We start from the raw sequence: 19,226 nt of genomic DNA on the forward strand, positions 1-19,226 counted from the left end.
TTTTTTCTTTTTTCACTGCTCTAAACGATTACTTGCTTTGGCCCATTCGTCTCTAAACTCCCGCCCCATCTCTGCGTGTTGTTGTGCGCGTTAACCTTATTCCACCTGGCCAATCCATCCAGGCCAAAGTCGATCGAAAAAGTGATTCGTCACGGCTCCCGCTCGGGCCAAATTAGTCCCCCCAACACACAGCTCTACGGGGAAGCTTTAGAACACAGAATCCATTCAATCGCTCCAAAAAGAGGACGGGAGATTTTTTTCTTCTTTTTTTCTTCAGCCGCTATAATGCCGTGCGGTTCGACTGGCAGACCCCACCAAGCTGCTGCTACTGATAACACGGGGACCTAGACAGGCAACAATGACACAAACAGCCTACCAATTATAGCGGATATAGGCAAACATTTAGCAAAAACAAGCCTGACCGCGAAGCCAATCGGACTCTAATTACGTTTAGGCCAGTTGAATGCATTGCTGCTTAATGGTGAGGGGTTTAGGAGCATGGGAGAGACAGGAATAGCGGTTGAAAAGGGTAAAAAGGAGGGATTATGTTGGAGATTTGGCGTTACGCTCCCATTGCAGAGAATTAAAGGGCTTTTTATACCACCAGCTGAATGAGCGAGAAGCGCTTTTCGGACCAGATTTGCACAAATGCGTTCAAAAGGACTCAATGGTGTTTAATTAAAGACGTGATCCTTTCCTGTTTGGGACATCGATTTGTCTCGCGGTTTTTGACATATGACATACTGTATACGAATACAAAGGACGCACAAATCCAATACTGGTCTTGGATATCGGGGTAGATACTGAAAAATATTTTTAATTGGATATTTGGTTGGACATATGCACTGATAATGTAAATCTCATTATATTTGAATTTTTATTTATACAAAGCTGTTCTGTAGTTACTTGAGATAAATAACAACTACATCACACATTTGGATCAGTGCGGTCTTATTTTATTTTTGTTTAAAAGCTATTTTTAGTCTCTGCACTGTTTAATATCAGATATGAGCAGATGCATAAAGCTGCTTATTGGAAATGGTATCGGAACTAGGAGTAGGACATGTTTTTTATCCTTTATCCTACTCCTTTTGAGCACCAGGTCCCAAATATGTTCAAGTACGTATCTGTGTTTTTTGTTATTGTTGTTGATTTTGTTGTACCCTGCTCAGACAAATTAAATGAATGAATGAAATGAAAAAGCTGAACAGGTGCATCTCTACTGAATACATAGAATACATTATTTTGTGATGTTCAACTTCTATATTGTGAAATGCCGCATAAAAAAGTCAATAACGCCCAGTGCCAGCCCAAGCCTAAAGGGGCTCTAAAGCTGAATTTGCCTTAAGGGCCCCTCACCACTTCACAGCCCCTGGACTTCACTATTGGAGAGTGACGTCTCATTAAATGACATGCAGGTCACATCACGTCTACCAAGACTGTTTGTGTTACCAACATCACATGCAATACTAATGTGAAAAAATATTGTAAAAGACCAGTAGTCACAAAAGCAGTCTACCACTTTTAAACTCCATACACCTTCACTAGAATCACTTGGATAAATTCAGCCCTGGAATTCCCAATCACTACTAAAAAAACTGTCAAATGTGCACTACTGGTCAAGTAGTCAACACCCTACTACTGGTCAACACCCTATTTTTTCCAGTTATTTATTACAATTCAAGTCGTGCGAGTCCAGTGAAGAGCTTGAAATGGTACAAAGGTAGGAAATGAACAGACAGAAGTTTAAAAAAAAAGATAAACAATAACAAAACACAAATCCAAGCTCTGCCAAAACTACCTCAGGAAAAAAGAACAAGATGGTTTAGCTTGAAAACATGAAGTGTCCAGCACAGTCTCCAGACTTAAACTGCATTGAGAAGAGTGAAAGTCAAGCAACCTGTAAGTGCCACACATTTATGGGAACTTCTGCAACAGACTTGGGAAGAACTTTTTGAAAAATACTTGATTTCTATTGTAAAAAGAACGAGCTATGAGTGTGTTCAGCTGTTATATCTGCCAAAGGGGGACACTTACATGAATCAAAAGTTTAGAATATGTTTTGGTCAACAGTAAACAGGTAAACTGGGGGAAAAAAATGGAAAAAGTGTGGTGTTCTAAAACTTCTGACCGGTAGTGTAGCTGTTAACTTGAAAACCGCTTCCTTACATCGCAAAGTGGAACAGAGCATTTTGAGCTTTGGGAATGTAGACAAACTAATAACAAAGAGTTAAACATGTGAGAATGAAACAAAATGCAACTTCAGGTATGTATTTGTTATGGATAAATATGTATATGTTTAAAGGTTAGACATTTTCTTGTTTTCTTATTAATGTAAATCTTATCCAAGTGGCTTCCGTACAATGCACCATTTTTCATCATTTGCTAAAAATGTCTGGTGGCTTCGGGCCCCTAATCTGCTTAGTCTGTTTATAGGGTAGGGCCGGCCTTGATAACGCCATCAATTAGAGCCAACAACTACAATCCATTTTGCATGTTATATAAGAACATAAAAAGGTAAAACTTCTAAAACAAATAAAAAGACAAAAGTCAAGTCAAAAATACAGTGTGAGTAAAAGTAGTAGTATTAGTCGTAGTAGTATAACATACGTTTGAGGCCAGATGAGGACGATGTGGGGGGTCTGGATGAAGAGGAGGAGGAAGAGGAGGAGGTCTTGAGGGGGAACGAGGTCTTTCCGCGACGGGACGATGGAGCCAGAACCCGGGAGCGCTTCAGAGGGATGACCGCCCGAGGGGGAGGGGCCACTCTGCCGTGGTAGTCAAACAGCCTGCGAGCACAGTTATCACAGAGTTATTTATCATTCCGTTTAGGTATAAAAAATATCCTGGAACAATTATGAAGGGGCAAAGGAGAGGATTATTACAAGAGACAATGAAGGTATAAGGAATAATTTATGGAAAAGCTTTGGTCCTTTTCCAGATCTCAGACAGTATCTTGGTCAGGAATAGCTGGAGATGCAGTTAAATCATTTCTGTATATTTTTTTGCCATGTGCAACAATTCCGATTATCAAAAGCATTAAAAAAATCAGACGTTAATCGATACTAAAAAAACATATCAATACTAGATACTCATTTGAGCAAGTATCAGTACTAAAAATGCACACATATTCGGAGTCACGTTCACAGAACATGTATAAGAGCACATAAACTAGTAAACATCCATGGACACTATGGAATCTACTTGGACGACTGAGGGATTACACAGATATAATACTACATGATAATACAAAAGTACTACAATTTAGACAATTTAATTCTACTGTCTAAAAAATAGTTTCAATCAATCAATCAAGTTATTATTTGTATCATGACAACACTAGTAACAACACACACATTCTACCAGTGTTCATGTTTTGTTTTTTTTTTTCATGGCTGAGGCGGATACAGAATCCAGAGTGGCCGATTGCCACTAAGATCTGCCGATATTTTTGGGTCAATATGTAGGGCCGATTTAGATTTTTTTTATCCCCACATTGTATAATTTAAATTTCCTAAATACTCACCCATGTACTTGTGTTTTTTGCAGTTATCTCTTTGCACTAAAGTGTTCAAATAAAGCTTTGTGAGTATTTTGTTGCAGGTCAGCCAAAACAAAATATCAGCCTGTGCTGGAGAGGCTGATAACTGATAAGCCAAATATCGGCCAGACATACTGTATTTCGGCCAACTGATAGATCTCTATTCATAACCTGGTTACCTAGTGTAATGTGCACATAGAATAGAGTTGTGCACATTTATCAGTGATGAAATGCTTAAAGTGATCAGAAAAAAGACAGATTTTGATTGGTTGTAGTGTTAAGATGCTCAGGTGTCCAAAAGTATTTGAAACAGCTTGAATAATGCATTGGACCTTTAAACGCCGCCCTATATTTGGCTCCACCTGTCGGCTCAGTCTAAATCCCATTGGCCTTTAGGATTTTGATGTCTTACTCATTGTCAGGCGGCGCACATAAGACAAAAGGATTGAGATCTGCTCCTGTATCATCTCACTGTGAAGAGGCTGCAGAGGAGGGGGCGCTAAATGTCACCCGAAGGTGTCACTGTGAGGGTGGCGGGGCTGGGGTGCGTCTGTCACAGCTCTCCAGCCAAGTTGACATTTGGGAGCGTCTTGGAGGATGAGTGCTCTGATCGCTGGAGGAGGGGCCGGAACAAGTGGGGCTTCCGTCATTAGCAACTTTTCATGCTCGTCGGCTCAGCACTTCAGAAAAGATGAGAGAATTCATAAGGGGAACTTTATGCCTTTGAAAGCTGTTAGGGTGTCTGCATGTATCAAATGAAATCATGTACTCTGTGGTAGTTCTACAGAGCCTCTAATTAAAGGGCCCGCATTACGCTGTTTTCTGAGCCATGCTATAATGTTGTTTTCTCATCAAAAACACACAAATCCTGCATATTTCCACTGATTTCTTCTTTCAGACCGAATACACTCCGTTTCAAATTGCCTTGTGCCAATAAACTCCATACACCTTCAGCAATGAAACTGCCAATCTTTATTAACGGTAAAGGGTAAAATCATTACATCCAAGGCATTACATGAAAAGACTCTGTGGACGTGCATCGATGGCGTCCTGTGTTTTTGTGGCGCATCTTCAGGTGTCAGTGCGGCGAGAATCTGGGGTCGACGTGGCACGCCAGTGTTCAGGTGTCGGATCATGGAAGATCATTTGTTTCATGAGATTTAGAATTTTAAATGTCGTTGATTACTCACTTAGAATTTTTTTTTACTCTTTACAAAGTGTTTAAAATTCAGTATAAAAATATATCCTTTTAAATATTCAGCACAAATATTTTCAACCCCTCAAATTCAGCAGTCAAAATTCAGAGTGTAAAATTCCAAGATGCCAAGACCTAAGCAATCGATCCAAATTGATCCGCTCTAATTTCGTAACCAGTACGAAATGGTGTAGTGAACAGTCTAATTGGTCAGAATTAGCCTCATCAAAACCTCATCTCTTTTATTTCGTAAGTGTAAACCCCGCCCACAGATGAGAACGACCAATAGGAAATAGTCTCTGTCCTCCTCACTCACTGCTGTCAAATTTTTCACTGCGAATTTTACCCTCTACATTTAGACTGTTGAATTTAAGTGCTGAATATATATGCTGAATATTTAAAGGGTGACATTTTTATTTTAAATTTGAAACATATTGAAAAGTACACTTAAAATTTCAGCAGTTCAAATGTAGAATAAAAATAATTCAAACATCTTTTTTCAGAGTTGAGAAATTCAGCAGTATTTAAAATTCCAAATCTGATTAAACAAATTATCTTCCCTATCGGATGCTCCGTCCGTGCATCTTGAGTGTTCAGCCAGAGCTGAAAAGGCTTTACTTTTGTTGACCAATCAAGGACTATTCTCCAGTGAAGTACCAACGTCATTATCCGGAAGAAGGAGAAGAAACCGGCAGCCACAAAAACCATAACAAGAAAATGTACACCAAGTCATTAGCAGAGTATAAATATACATCCACTAATGGGTTTTATGTAATAAATACACTAAAGTAACTCTCCAGACCGGGAAAACAAGGCACTTGCAGACCGCACTGGACGACCAGGACGCGTGTCAAGTATTTTTCTTTGTTGGGGGCGACAAACTCAAACGCAAAGGCTCCTACTAGAGGGTCTCAATGCAGTTTAAGAAGAAAACATGACATATTCTTTTATATTTTAAATGATCATCTTCACATTGACAGGGAGGCTGCGGCACAGCAGACACTGGCAATACAGTAATGGCATTAAACTTATCTATCTCCATGGAGACAAGCATTTTTTTAGCAGCTGAAATTTCAGTAAATTCCTGTAATTCAATAGATTCATTAGAAGTTTAATGTCATGGAAAATTCCAGACAAAGCAATGGCATCTCCACGGAAACAAGCAGTTAGTGGACCCTTTGTTGAAAAACATGAGCCTTTATTATCAATTTTTGTTAAGTAGAAGAAATTCAGCTTACCTGTCTATGAAACAGCTATGAACTGACGTTTAGTATAGCGCAGCAGGTGTTTAAAAGTTTTTATTCAGGCTTGATTAAATAAAATATGAAATGATTTGACCAAATCTCTGTGTTTAAAGTTCTTCAGTAGTAGGTGCATAACCTTCCCTCTGGGAATACCAACAGATTGAACCCCAGACTGAAAATATTCAAGCGATACTATGAAACCACAAAAAACAAAATGAAAATGCTTCACAACGTTCTGAGCACACGACCTTGGCTTTGAAGCGGCGGTTAGATATGGTTTAGAAAATATTGCGTACCTGCTGTAGAAGTCATCCCTGTAGTACTCGTAGTCAAACTCGTATCCACTGTGAGAGCAGACAGAGACAGGAGGAATTAGAATTAGGGAGAGGAGGCCATTTTGGATATGTCAAAAGAAACAAATGTAAGCAAATCCCTTTCAGAGCACCTCAAGGTATTCTGGGGCCCCTGATTATTTTTATTATTTATTATATGAATTTTAATTTGAGTTTTGATGAACACGTCACAATTTAGAAGGAAGAAGTTGGCAAAACGTTGGTAGAATCTTAAAGGTGTTCAAGGGTAGTTGGATTATTGTCACTGGGAATATTTGAGAATTTAATTATTAGGTTATTGAGAGATTTTAAGAAATAATTTGATAAAAGTTGAATAACATTTTTGAGGAGAAAGTTCAAGTTGACTTTCACTTTCATGTCCCATATTTTTAATCTTCAATAAGACTAAAACATTTTATATTTTTAAAATTCAGACCCATTATGTAAAATCAAAAGCTTTTCACCATGTTATAGTAGTTTCCCCTTCTTATTTACCCTCTCAAAGTTGTATTTGGAGTGATTTGTGCATGTTTGAGCAATTTTTAATTGATTATTTTCAAGACGTCACATTGCTTGTCAACACCCATTTTCACTGCCACCAGTACACGCCCACTGCTCGTACTTACTTTGTTCTCCAATTTTATTTTCTTAATTGGATATGGCAGCATCGCATAGTCATTTTGGTATAAATGAAAATTTAAAAATGCAGCTTGCTAGAGTGATGTGCAGATATCTTTCTAACTTCATGGCTCTTTGTCAATGTGAATGACGTTTACAGCTCCCACTGGGCACCGCAGTTTTCTAACGTGGAAGTCAGACTTGTTTCTTTTATTAAGTTGTTTTAGATGAAGGCTCAAGCACAATATGTCTTCTTTTAGCCTTTAATCTGTAGAGCAACAATTTTATTCTATTTCTCTTTTTTAACTGGATGTTTCTTTTGTTGGACATTCTTAAAAATATATCCTTGAATATAATTGTTTTAAGTTCACGGATAAGTCATCAGATTTTCAGGACCAACGTCAGCCAGGAGCCCTTGGAACCATCACACATCTACTCCACCGGCGTTCACAAAAACTCTAAAACTTTTCAAAGACAGAAGAGGGTTAAAGAATAAAAAAATTAAATATATAAAAACTTTTCTCCAAGTGCTGGCGAGGAGAAAAATCAATGCTTAAGCACTTGCTCGGGAAGACTGCTAATTTGGGATTCAGGGAGGAAAGAAGTAGTATGAAAATGGCTGCCCTCAGTGGAATTCTAATTAGGATTAACGTATCACTATTTCAATTTAGAGCACGGCGGTGTTGGCTTTGTTTCTCCCTGTGCTTAATAATTACAACACAACACCCCTGCTATAAAATGCTAATGAGTCCACGCACAATCCAATAAATTTGTAACAAATACGTTGTGTATTTGCAAGTATGGCGATTTTGAAGTACAAAAGGATGTAGAAAGGGAGAGTGCAGACTAGCCTCTCCTCATCACACAGGGGTAAATAAGTGGAGCTTTGATTTTTGTGAGGCCAGTAAAGAAAGTGCGTGCGGGCCTGAGAGATGCAGGTCAGCTATAATGAAGCTGTACATCTGCTTTGAGCTCGTCAGAGTTGGATCAGAAAATGTAAGGTGGTACTCAATATGAATTCAAAATAAAAAATAAAATAAAAATAAAACACTGGTCTGTGTTTACATCAAAAAGGATGTAGTCCATGTAGTCTAAAGGGATATAGAGAAATTTGTATGAAAGTGTATATTTGTGACAAAAAAGTTTGCTTTTATGCCAAAAAAAAAAAGTGTTTTCAGAAAGATATAAAAATATAAATTAGAAGCTTATACATTATGTAACGTTGTAAAGGTGGTTTGTCATCTGCATGACTCCAAGGAAATAGAAAGTTAAAGCCAGAGTTTGACATTCTCTTTGGAGTAAATTACACTTTATGGAACATTACAGCCAAAGGAACATCATTTCCATGGAGACAAGAAGGAAGAGGCCCTCCTCCAGCCGAAATAACAGTCAGGTTTATGGAGATGCAAGCCCTCTCAGACTAAGGACATATTTTCAATGCAATAAAAACAACCAAAATGATTTATGTTTGTCTAGTCTTTCACTAAAAACTTACATAATGTGGCTAAACTATAATTAAATGTCAATAAAAACAGCCCTTTTTTCCATAAAAGCCTATAACAAGAATGAATGAACAGAATACATACAGAGATAAATAAATACAGCTTATTTATTGTTTTGAGTAAAGAATTGCATAGGTGGGGTTGGAAATGTAGTGACTTTAACATGTTCTGTGTGTATTTCTGTGAGATGTGGTAGTTACCTGTACACAGCTGAGAGCGGCCGCTTGGTTCCTGCTTTGGGCCTGTACGGCTTGGGCTCCCCCGCCATGTTTATGTCTGTAAAACACAAAAGAAAACAACACGTCAGTCAGTCGTCTGTTTCACTCATCACTTATAGATCGATCCACATAAGAAAACATGAAAAATAAAGCAACAAGTTTATAGCAAGCAATATTTTATTAATAACAATATGGGTTGTCAGTTTGGCAAAATTGGATTAAATTGCAAAAACCTTGTGCTACTGTGTGTAGTAAAGTAGAGCTATGATATGCAAAGGAACTCACTGTTTTGACTTCAAAACTAGAGTCACATATTTGTACAATGTCGTGATCAACTTGTCCATTTTTAAAAAGAGGGTACTATGTAAAGTCAACTTTTTGGAGCTTCCTACCATGTTCGAACACTGTTCCCTCTTCAAAACATGTCTAAACTGGTTTTATACGTCATCCATGCATGCATGTTTGAGCAGTTTAGTGATCTTTCTCAGGCACTATTTGAACCTGTCTTGGTTAGCAGTACGATTCTGGCCAATGCTCTGCCCACAAGCCTACGTCACCCAAACTCCTGCACTACAGTAGGCTCTATCCACACTTACGTCACAAACCAAGAAGACGTCTGGAAAGATGTGATGACAACTTCTGGTGTAGTTCCTACATGGATCTATTAAAACCAACTGTGATAAAACCCATTGAAGTAAATGTGATCAGCATTAACATGGAGACTGCATACGTATGTGCTGTTTGGAATCATCTTGAATTTGGTGCCTCATCTTTTCTAATCGCTTGTACCCAGTGTGCTCGGGGTTGTGTGTCAGTGGGGAAATGATGAAAACTGAGGTATGGTTGGAATCGTTGATAAGTCAAACATAACACAACGTTACAATAACATGTAGATGAAGAAAACGCGGCCTTGGAAGTTGTAATCACATCTTTCCAAGCGTTTTTCTGGTTTGTGACTTAAGTGTGAATAGAGCCTATTCTCCATAAATGTATAAAAACATGATACAAAACAACACACTACAACTTCACAAACCTGGTGTAATGTGCTGCAGTTTCATTAGCAGAATGCACAATAACTTTAATTACATAATTCTTTATGAAACAGAGGTGGGACCAAGTTGTTGTTTGCAAGTCTCAAGTCTTTGACCTCAAGTCCGAGTCAAGTCCCAAGTCAAATACAGGCAAGTCCAAGTAGAGTCTCGGGTCACTGGTCAATAAGTCCAAGTCGTCTGCTTTGAGCTTCAAGTCATTTCAAGTCTTTAAACCAAATGCAGCTTAGATTTTAGCAATATATATGAATTTTAAACTAAACTGTATTTAAAAAGTCATGGAATATTTATATGTGAGTATTTATATAAGAATTGTAGAAATGGTAATTTGTCCTTTTGAAATGTCTTTTCAAGAACTTCTTCTCAAGTCAAGTGCCAAGTCATTAAGCTTCAAGTCGAGTCCTAAGTCTTATTAGTCTATTTTATCAAGTCAATTCTCAAGTCATAAAAAGAGTGATTCAAGTCTGACTCGAGTTCCAGTCACCACCTGCAAGTCCCCACCTCTGTTATGAAATGTGAAATTTTTGACTTAAGAGTGAAGAGCAAAGAGAAGTTTCATCAAAAATAAAGCTAAAACTTATTACACACGTTACAATCGTGCGTTGCTTTGAGCGAATACAGCATTTTCAAAACAATAAAAGCTAACACGGTGATATAAATACGTTACGTTTTAGCAGTTACTACCCCGTAGAAGTCGAATGCCTCCTTTTTGAAATATTTTCCTGTCAATCAAAGCCAACAGACAGTAAATACATGCAGTAAAATAAGAAGTCAGAGTTGTAGATTTTTACTCATGCGCGCTATATTTTCAAAACGGTGCTTTCTATCCTACACATTACCGGACGAATAATTTCAGCTTCCCATTTGAATTGCATTACACGCCATATCAGCTTGTTCCGACTCAAAGCAGCCTTATAAATAGTCCTATTGAGCCTCCAGCTTCAGTATTACCAACCCATTCACCGCTATACAACCTCATTTAAAACCACAAATACAAACAACAAAACAAACTCCCCTCTTCCCCGAAACTCAATATCGTAGCTCAAAGCAACACGGAGCATTCAAAACACCCTTACTTCATCATAAAGGCTACGAAATATCAATGCACACTCCCGGAAGCTGTTTTGTGTGAACTTTGTATGGTACATTTAAATAAGCAGTACACAAAGGCTTTTTTTATTGATGCTTTTTGTAATACGCTGGTACATGGCAAAATAAAAGAAGACAGACCTTGCATTGTCGCTAAAAAGAAAAGAAGGCAAAATCGGATTGTCGGCTTAGACTTAGACAAACTTTATTGATCCACAAGAGGAATTATTTGGACAGAGCAGCTCCATCTCGAAAATTCTGAATATTATGACAAAGTATATTTTTTTGTTTCATTTCAGAAAGTTAAACCCATATATTATATAGACTCATAACACAAAAAGTGAATTTATTTCTTGACTTTTAGGATTATGCAAACCCCAAATGATGTGTTTCTGAAAATTTGAAAAGTGTGAAAGAACTAAAAAATGGGAAATGCCAAAGGAGGCCGAACCAAGAATTGAGAAATGAACATACTTTTCATCTAAAGTAACTGATCTGATGTAAAACTCAAATTTTCTGAGACATGCTGAATTTTGGAGTTTCATTATCTATTAGTCATAATCATAAAAATTCAAGAAATAAACTACGTGTGTCGAGTCTATAAGGGTTTAACTTTCTGAAACAAGACAAATAATATACTTTTTCGTGATATTCAACATTTTTGGATGGACTAGTATTATCATAACAAAAACAAAAATGTAAATAGTAACAATAAATTTAAAAAGTAGCAAAAACAGCAAGAGACTGGTGTCAAATAAGTCATAGTTATATAAATGTGTACAAGTAAACATAAAATATAGAAATATAGTAATAAAAATATATCTAAGTTGTATACAAGCGATCATAAGGAAAAAATTGGGTTATATTATAGGTTTATCTGTTATATAAGGGTGTCGTTGTACAGTTGTAGGGAGTATTATCTGTTACATAAGGGTAAGTTGTTGTACAGTTGTTGGCGAGTATTATCTCTTACATAAGGGTGAGTTGTACAGCTGTAGGGAGTATTATCTGTTTCATAAGTTTGAGTTGCTGTCCAGTTGTAGGGAGTATTATCTGTTACATAAGGTTGAGTTGTGGTACAGCTGTAGGGAGTATTATCTGTTACATAAGGGTAAGTTGTTGTACAGTTGTAGGGAGTATTATCTGTTACATAAGGGTAAGTTGTTGTACAGTTGTAGGGAGTATTATCTCTTACATAAGGGTGAATTGTACAGCTGTAGGAAGTATTATCTGTTGCATAAATTTGAGTTGTGGTACAGTTGTAGGGAGTATTATCTGTCACATGAGGGTGAGTTGTTGTACAGCAGGGAGTATTATCTCTTACATAAAAATGAGTTGTGGTACAGTTGTAGGGAGTATTATCTGTTACATAAGGATAAGTTAGTGTACAGTTAGAGGGAGTATTATCTGTTTATAAGGGTGAGTCATTGTACAGTAGTAGGGAGTATTATCTGTCACATCAGGGTGAGTCATTGCACAGTAAGTATCTGTAGTATTATCTGTTACATAAGGATGAGTTGTGGTACACTTGTAGGGAGTATTATAGTATAAATGCTGCCCTGTATCTCTCACTGTTTGAGCGGAGCTGTAGGAACCTGTTGGAGAATGAGCTCCTGTCCTCTGTTGCTAGGATGGAAAACTACTAAAAAAACAAAAAACAAAAAAACACAAAACAAATTTCCAAAAGTAGACTTGATTTATTATGGCCGCTGTGTTGTTCAGAGAGAAAAAAAATGGTGCCATCAGAGGTATGAAGTTGGTTTTTGAAATTGCTATCAGCGACGTGCCAAGGGTGCCCAAGGTCTCCGGAGTATTTTGCCCAGTCTGAGTGGCTTCTGGGATGAGAGCCAGGAGGTCAGAGCACACACGCCGGCCAGAAGAGAGCCACTCACAAGCAAAGCACTCCATAAAGTTTATAGATGATGCGGACGAGTGCTGGATGCTAAAGATGGCGGAGACGGCGCATTGGAACACTCCCATAGAAATTACATTGTCCTCCAGTGGACTTAAAGCCGATAAAAGTGATAAATAACGGCGCAGCAACGGAAAGTGTATGAGTTCGCGGGAATAAAGTTGGGATTTTAAAAGAAAAAATTGTACTTCTCCAAGATTCGAACCGTTAAAAGTATGACTTGATGTTTTGATACTTTTTGGTCACTGAGTACTGTGGGAAGATATTTTGTTTCGGTCGATCTGCTGAATAAAAAAATACAAAAAGTTTTATGTTAACACTTGAAAACGAAAACTACACAGCTTTCTTATAGGTACGTGGTTAAAAAAAAGGCTGTGGGTGAGTTTGTAGTAAAATTAAATGACATAATTTGAAGAAAATAACCAAAATCAGCAAAAATATCGACAGAGCTTAAAACGTATTGGTCGATCTCTAGTTAAAAGGTGCACTGTGTAACTTTTTGGTTGTGGTCCGTCACCTGGTTGTTTCTATGGATATGTCACTGCGCTGTCTGGAATGTTCCACAGTATGACATTAAACAGCTCTACCTTACATTTTTTCAGTTACAGGTGGTTTTATAGCTCAAAAATACCTAGAAAAACAGACATTCTGACTGTGAGCGGGGTCACCTCTCCACAGATCTGACCTGTAACTTGGTCTGGTTTGGTCTTCATGAAGATAGAAAGGTTTAATACTAAGAAAGGTTTAATAATAATAATAATAATAATAATAATAATAATAAGGGTGAATCATTGTACAGATGTAGGGAGTATTATCTGTCACATAAGGGTAAGTTATTGTGGAAATATTGCTCTGCCTGGAATGTTCCACAGTGTGACATTAAGCAGCTCTATACCTTACATTTTTTTTCAGTTACTGGTGGTTTTATAGCTCAAAAATGCCTAGAAAAACAGGAAATGTGACTGTGAGCGAGGTTTCCTTTCCACAGATCTGACCTGCAACTTGGTCTGGTTTGGTCTTCATGAAGGTAGAAAGGTTTAATACCATACTGTGAAACATTCTACACAAAGCAATAACATCTCCATGAATTAAAGCACTCGATGGACATGCTGCCAGAAAAGTTACACAATGCGCCTTTAACGATTAACTATAATGAGAAAAAATATACCAAACTGGATTAGAGAATTGTTAGTTATGTTAAAATTCAACCGACAAAATAATGTCTTTAAATGTGAAAAGTTACTCCTAGTTTACCTAATGAGCATCCTATTTATTCACTTCAATGCAGTCAACTAGCATGCTAATCACACACTTCCTAATTACACAGTGTTTTAGTGCCCGATAATTAGATGCAGGCTGTAAACAACTGAGCTATTTTTCCTGTACTGTATTTTGCTCAAATACATGGAAAAATTTTAGTACAGGCTCTTTAAATGTCATTAATTTCATGTTAAATAGGCATGTTATACTACATATTTGATCAATATGCAGTACAAGTTTGAAGTACTTTCCAATGCAAAATGATTGCTCTTTTATCATTTCTATCCTGGCCCGAAATGAAGCTGTAAATATTCCAACGATTTTGCAAGCGGAAAAAAAAAAAAAAAACCTCCCCCAGCATTTTGCCTTCTTTTAAATAATCTCCTTGCTATAAATAAAATGGCGATTTCTCAGAGCGTTATCCCTGGAACTCCCTAAATTGTTGTTTTGGTGTGAGCCCATGTTCCATCCGTCCCGTCTCTTGCAGTGCTACATTTGCCTAAATAATTCATGGCTCTTGTGTTGATCTCTCCAAATTCTCCGAGTGCTCCAGTCTTCTCTGCCAATGCAATCTCTCTGTGCTGAAACTACGCCCTTTGGATGACTCCTTCCCCCTAGTACCAAAATCCCATTACTTTTGTTGATTCCAATAGCCACTTCAGCGGGCGAACACAGACCTCGGCAGGGAGATCTCTGCTACTGTCCGGGCTGTAATTAGGACTTTGCCCATTAACCTGAAGCAGGGCTAGATTTATCGCAATCGAAATGAAAATCCAATTAGCAAATCGCGAAGACTGCATTTTGTTGAAGTACCATGATTTCCTAACAGTTTTTATTCTGCGTAAAACTTCTGTAGTCACGCTATTTTCCAATCTATCTTGTAATGTCGACCGACGTTGACCGACGTGCACCTCTCAAATTTTCTAACTACGTGTCGAAATGACGCAGACAGCAGGGGAAACGACGCAGACAATAAGGGCTGTGATTGGTCCTCCCTACCAGCGCACTACAGACATTTCCTGTACTCGGCTTTCCTTTCTTTCAGTATGCAAAATATTGAAATAATGTGTTTAATGCAGTGTTTACGTTTTACAGAAACAAAACTTAAAACCACATGGCTAACTTGCATAAACTAAGCGTTCAAAAAACAACTCACTCCTTGTGCCCTGACACGGTTCAGCTTCTGTCGGAATTAAAAAGGACACAACTCAGTGGAATATGAGTGTTCTTTCTGTGACAGAGGGATATTGAACTAATGGTGAGTCTGTTCTGTGCTTTTATCGTGTTGGAGATGGTTCATGTTAAACTTTTCAGAGATTATACATCTGCAGCATTTTTGACGGTGAATTACTTCGTGGTGCACAGACTTCGGCGCAGATCCATAAATCAAAAACGATGATCACAAGGCGACGGCGGCAATGCGCATTGCGTCAACGCAGAACTTTACTTTACCCTTAACATGGCTTACAGCTCCTAAGAGTCAGTTTTTATATTTCCGTCTTTTTGTCAATTCTTCATTTAAAATGTGAACTTTGAATGGAATTGCATTAAAACAGAAATCACAAAAGGAATGGCAATGCTTTTCAGAAAGTTACAATACAATGCAAGACAAGACTAGACATACCAAGGCCTGGTTTGTCTGAAATAGTTTAAAACATACATTCAAGTTTCCTTTCTCAAAACAAGCTAGAGGCTGAAAAATTTGGCGAAAGTATCTAAAATGGATTTTTCTGACCAGCATTCCGACTACAATTCGATTTGTAATTTATGTTTTAATAATAGGATTCTGTTCAAATTTTCAACGCACCCAGAAGAAAACAAGAATCACATTTCAGAACATATTTGTTCAGATTTAAACTACAAGGTTAGCCGTTTTTGCTTAAGTAGCCTTGAAGATTACTGTACTGACTGGGATGTAATTAGGACTTTGCTTGTTAAAAAAAAGTATTTTCTTTTCAGACAAGTTTTGCAGTTGTGATTAGATTTGCAATTTATGTTTTAATAAGTGGATTCTGTTCACACACATCCAGAATAACTGATACAAAAATGAACTGACTCTGACTTATGAAGAGAGTTTATGTGGAAAAACACGGTGAGATATTTCATTACCCTTAGAATTAAAGAACATCAGACCAAGAATGCAGAACAAGGTAATTGTTGGAGAAATAGTGGACAATTCTCAGTTGGATATTTCCACATATTCTGGCAATGTCCCATGATCATCCCCTATTGGAGAGAGATTATTAAAAACATCAAGCTTATTACAGGACTGCAACTGGAAGAACATTTTAGTGTATTTTATTTGGGAAACCTACCAACTGGGCTGAAACAGATACTACAAGCAGCCAGCAAGAAGGCGATCACACGAAAATGGCTACAGGACAAACCTCCTACTGTTTCAGAATGGGTTGACATAATTAACGAAATTCAGGTTATGGAACGAATAACATTTTCTTTAAGACAATCCACAAATAAAGGAGAACTGTTTTGGGAAAAGTGGGGAATCTTACAATCAATCTTACAACTCTTAATGTAAAAATTTTGTGTACATTTTTGCAGATGTCTCTATCTTGATGGCCTCCTATTTCATTTTAATTTCACTTTTAATTTGTTTCCCTTTTTTTGGTTGGTCTGACGAGTTATTCTGTTAAGACAATACTAAACATTTGTGTATGTGAATATGTGATATACATAACTAAAACGTTCTAATGAAAATAAAGTTAAAAAGAAAAAGAACTGACAAACTAATACAAGAAGCACCTTTCCGAGCATGTTTGTACTACAGTAATTAGGATTTTGACCAATATTTTTTTTATTTTTTCTTACAAATTTTACGATAAGATTTGTAAATTTACATCTTGAACAACTGATACAAAAAATGAAATAAGCACTAACAAACTAATACAAGAATCACATTTCAGAACATTTTTGTAGATCTCAACAGAATAAGACAGGATAGTTTGTTGTTAGTGAAGGAAATGCTACTTAGAGATTTGCTAATTGCGTTCATTCAAATTGCAATTTCGTTTTAATTGTATATTCTTGCAGTCGAAGCTAACACAGATTTCCGCGTGGAGATGGCTGCTGACCGGGACGTAATTAGGACTTTGCCCATTAACCTGAAGCTTATTTGAAGACAGAGAATTTAATGAGCCCACAACATCAAGCTAAGATAAATTGGCCTGGGAAATCTAGTGCATTTTTCAAACACGAGACAGGTCTTATCTTTGGACCGCCGACAAAGGGAGCGTCTGAGTCATGCAGTCTGAAGTCCGTATGCAGGATCTTATTATGATGGGGGGTCTTGTTTGGGTATGTTCTAAAGTTCTCTTCAAAAACATCCCTGCAGCAGATCTTAGACAGATAAACAGAAAGATATTAACAAAAGCCTAGAGGTTATTTCTTGATACATACATTATTCAAATTATAATACAGAGATATCAAGGCCTAGTTTGTCTGAAGTACTTTAAAGGGCCCATATAACGCCATTTTCGGATCGGTTATAATCTCATTTTCTCATCCAAAACACGCCCGGTGTTTTGTTTCATTCACACGTTTAACCCTCAAGGCGCCACTGTCGATGTAAGTTGACAAGATGCTGCTCTGAATAAAACTGACGATTTTGACAAATAGGGTGTCAAATTTCATTCAAGCTAAACCAGGTCTAAACCAGGTCTAAACCAGGTCTGAACCAGGTCTAAACCAGGTCTAAACCAGGTCTGAACCAGGTCTGAACCAGAACCAGGTCTGAACCAGGTCTAAACCAGGACTGAACCAGGACTGAACCAGGACAAAACCAGGATGAAAATAGGAGTAAACCAGGACTGAACCAGGCCTAAACTAGGCCTAAACCAGGACTGAACCAGGACTGAACCAGGAAAAAACCAGGATGAAAATAGGACTAAACCAGGACTGAACCAGGCCTAAACTAGGTCTAAACCAGGTCTAAACCAGGACTGGACCAGGCCTAAACCAGGACTGAACCAGGCCTAAACCAGGTCTAAACCAGGACTGAACCAGGACTGAACCAGGCTTAAACTAGGCCTAAACCAGGACTAAACTAGGCCTAAACCAGGACTAAACCAGGATGAAAACAGGCCTAAACCAGGACTAAACCAGGTCTAAACCAGGACTGGACAAGGAGTAAACCAGGACTGAACCAGGCCTAAACTAGGTCTAAACCAGGTCTAAAGCAGGGCTGAACCAGGCCTAAGACAGGACTAAACCAAGATGAATATAGGTCTAAACCCAGATGAAAACAGGACTAAACCAGGGCAAGACCAGAACTAAACCAGGACTAAGATGTCAAAATCGAACGTTTTAGGAACATACCTCTGGTGCTTAAAGGGTTACCATGCAAACCCTGTATATTTCGGAGTTCTTCCCTCAAACAGAAAACACTCTCTTCCACTTTGTGATGTCATGTGGTAATACAGGCTCCACTGTGTTTTTAAACTCCATACACCTTCACTAGTATCAATATATAACACACTGGAAGAGCTTTCAAACTGCTAGTCTGTACTCAACAAACGTTAAAGGTAGCTGTTAACTTGAAAACTACCACTACGTGACATCACAAGGTGGAAAAGAGCATTTTGAGTTTTAGAGATGCAGAGAGACTAATAATAAAGGATTACTCAACCATGTGTGGATTAAACAAAACAACTCCTGGTATGTTTTTGAGGAGGTAACAACATTATAACATGGCTCAAAGCTCACAAGAGTCAGTTTTTTTTTTATTAATTTATTTTTTGACTGGTTAATGCTTTGCTGTAGAACAAAAATGAAGCAATAGTATTATAACTCCACATGCGCAACGGCCCATCTAGCCACATAATCCATATGCCGACAGCCTAGTTCAACAGAGACACCTGCAGAGGGCTCCACCCGCTCAAAGACGATCCCGCTCCATGTTCTCATTGTATTAAGACAATGCCCCGCTGTTTTTCTCCGCACGCTAAAACACATCCACAGCAGCGCGCAGTGCACACATCTCTCCGTCTGTCTGTAATCATTCTAGCCTCGTTGTCATTTGAAGACTTCTCAGGAGCTTTGGCTGAGTTTGGTGAAGCAGGATTTAGACACGAGTAACGGCCCAATTATCAGTGTCAGGAGCAGACGTGAGGAGATAGACGGAGATTGACATGGCTCTGTCTGTCGCTCAAGGTGCCGCTGTAATGACTTTTCACCACCTCAAAATAACCCTCGTAAGGCAATATCGCACGGAAAGGATTTGGTCCAAACTGTGGATAATTACTAGAGTCAA

At 38.0% G+C, this 19,226-nt stretch overlaps 1 protein-coding gene across 2 annotated transcripts in view; it reads right to left on the reverse strand.

The window, feature by feature from the left end:
• LOC110165532 (RNA-binding Raly-like protein) overlaps window positions 1-19,226 on the reverse strand; it is a 207,526-nt gene that overhangs the window by 57,067 nt on the left and 131,233 nt on the right. For both annotated transcript variants that reach the window (XM_055150957.1, XM_055150956.1), the window contains exons 2-4: window positions 8,633-8,708; window positions 6,277-6,324; window positions 2,611-2,789 (exon numbers count right to left, since the gene is read on the reverse strand). In XM_055150957.1, the coding sequence (XP_055006932.1) occupies window positions 2,611-2,789; window positions 6,277-6,324; window positions 8,633-8,708 (303 nt within the window). The remainder of the gene's footprint in view (window positions 1-2,610; window positions 2,790-6,276; window positions 6,325-8,632; window positions 8,709-19,226) is intronic.

This window comes from Boleophthalmus pectinirostris, unplaced genomic scaffold (assembly GCF_026225935.1).
Source record: "Boleophthalmus pectinirostris isolate CB_2022bp ecotype Guang Dong unplaced genomic scaffold, ASM2622593v1 HiC_scaffold_15, whole genome shotgun sequence".
Classification (NCBI taxonomy): Eukaryota; Metazoa; Chordata; class Actinopteri; order Gobiiformes; family Gobiidae; genus Boleophthalmus; species Boleophthalmus pectinirostris.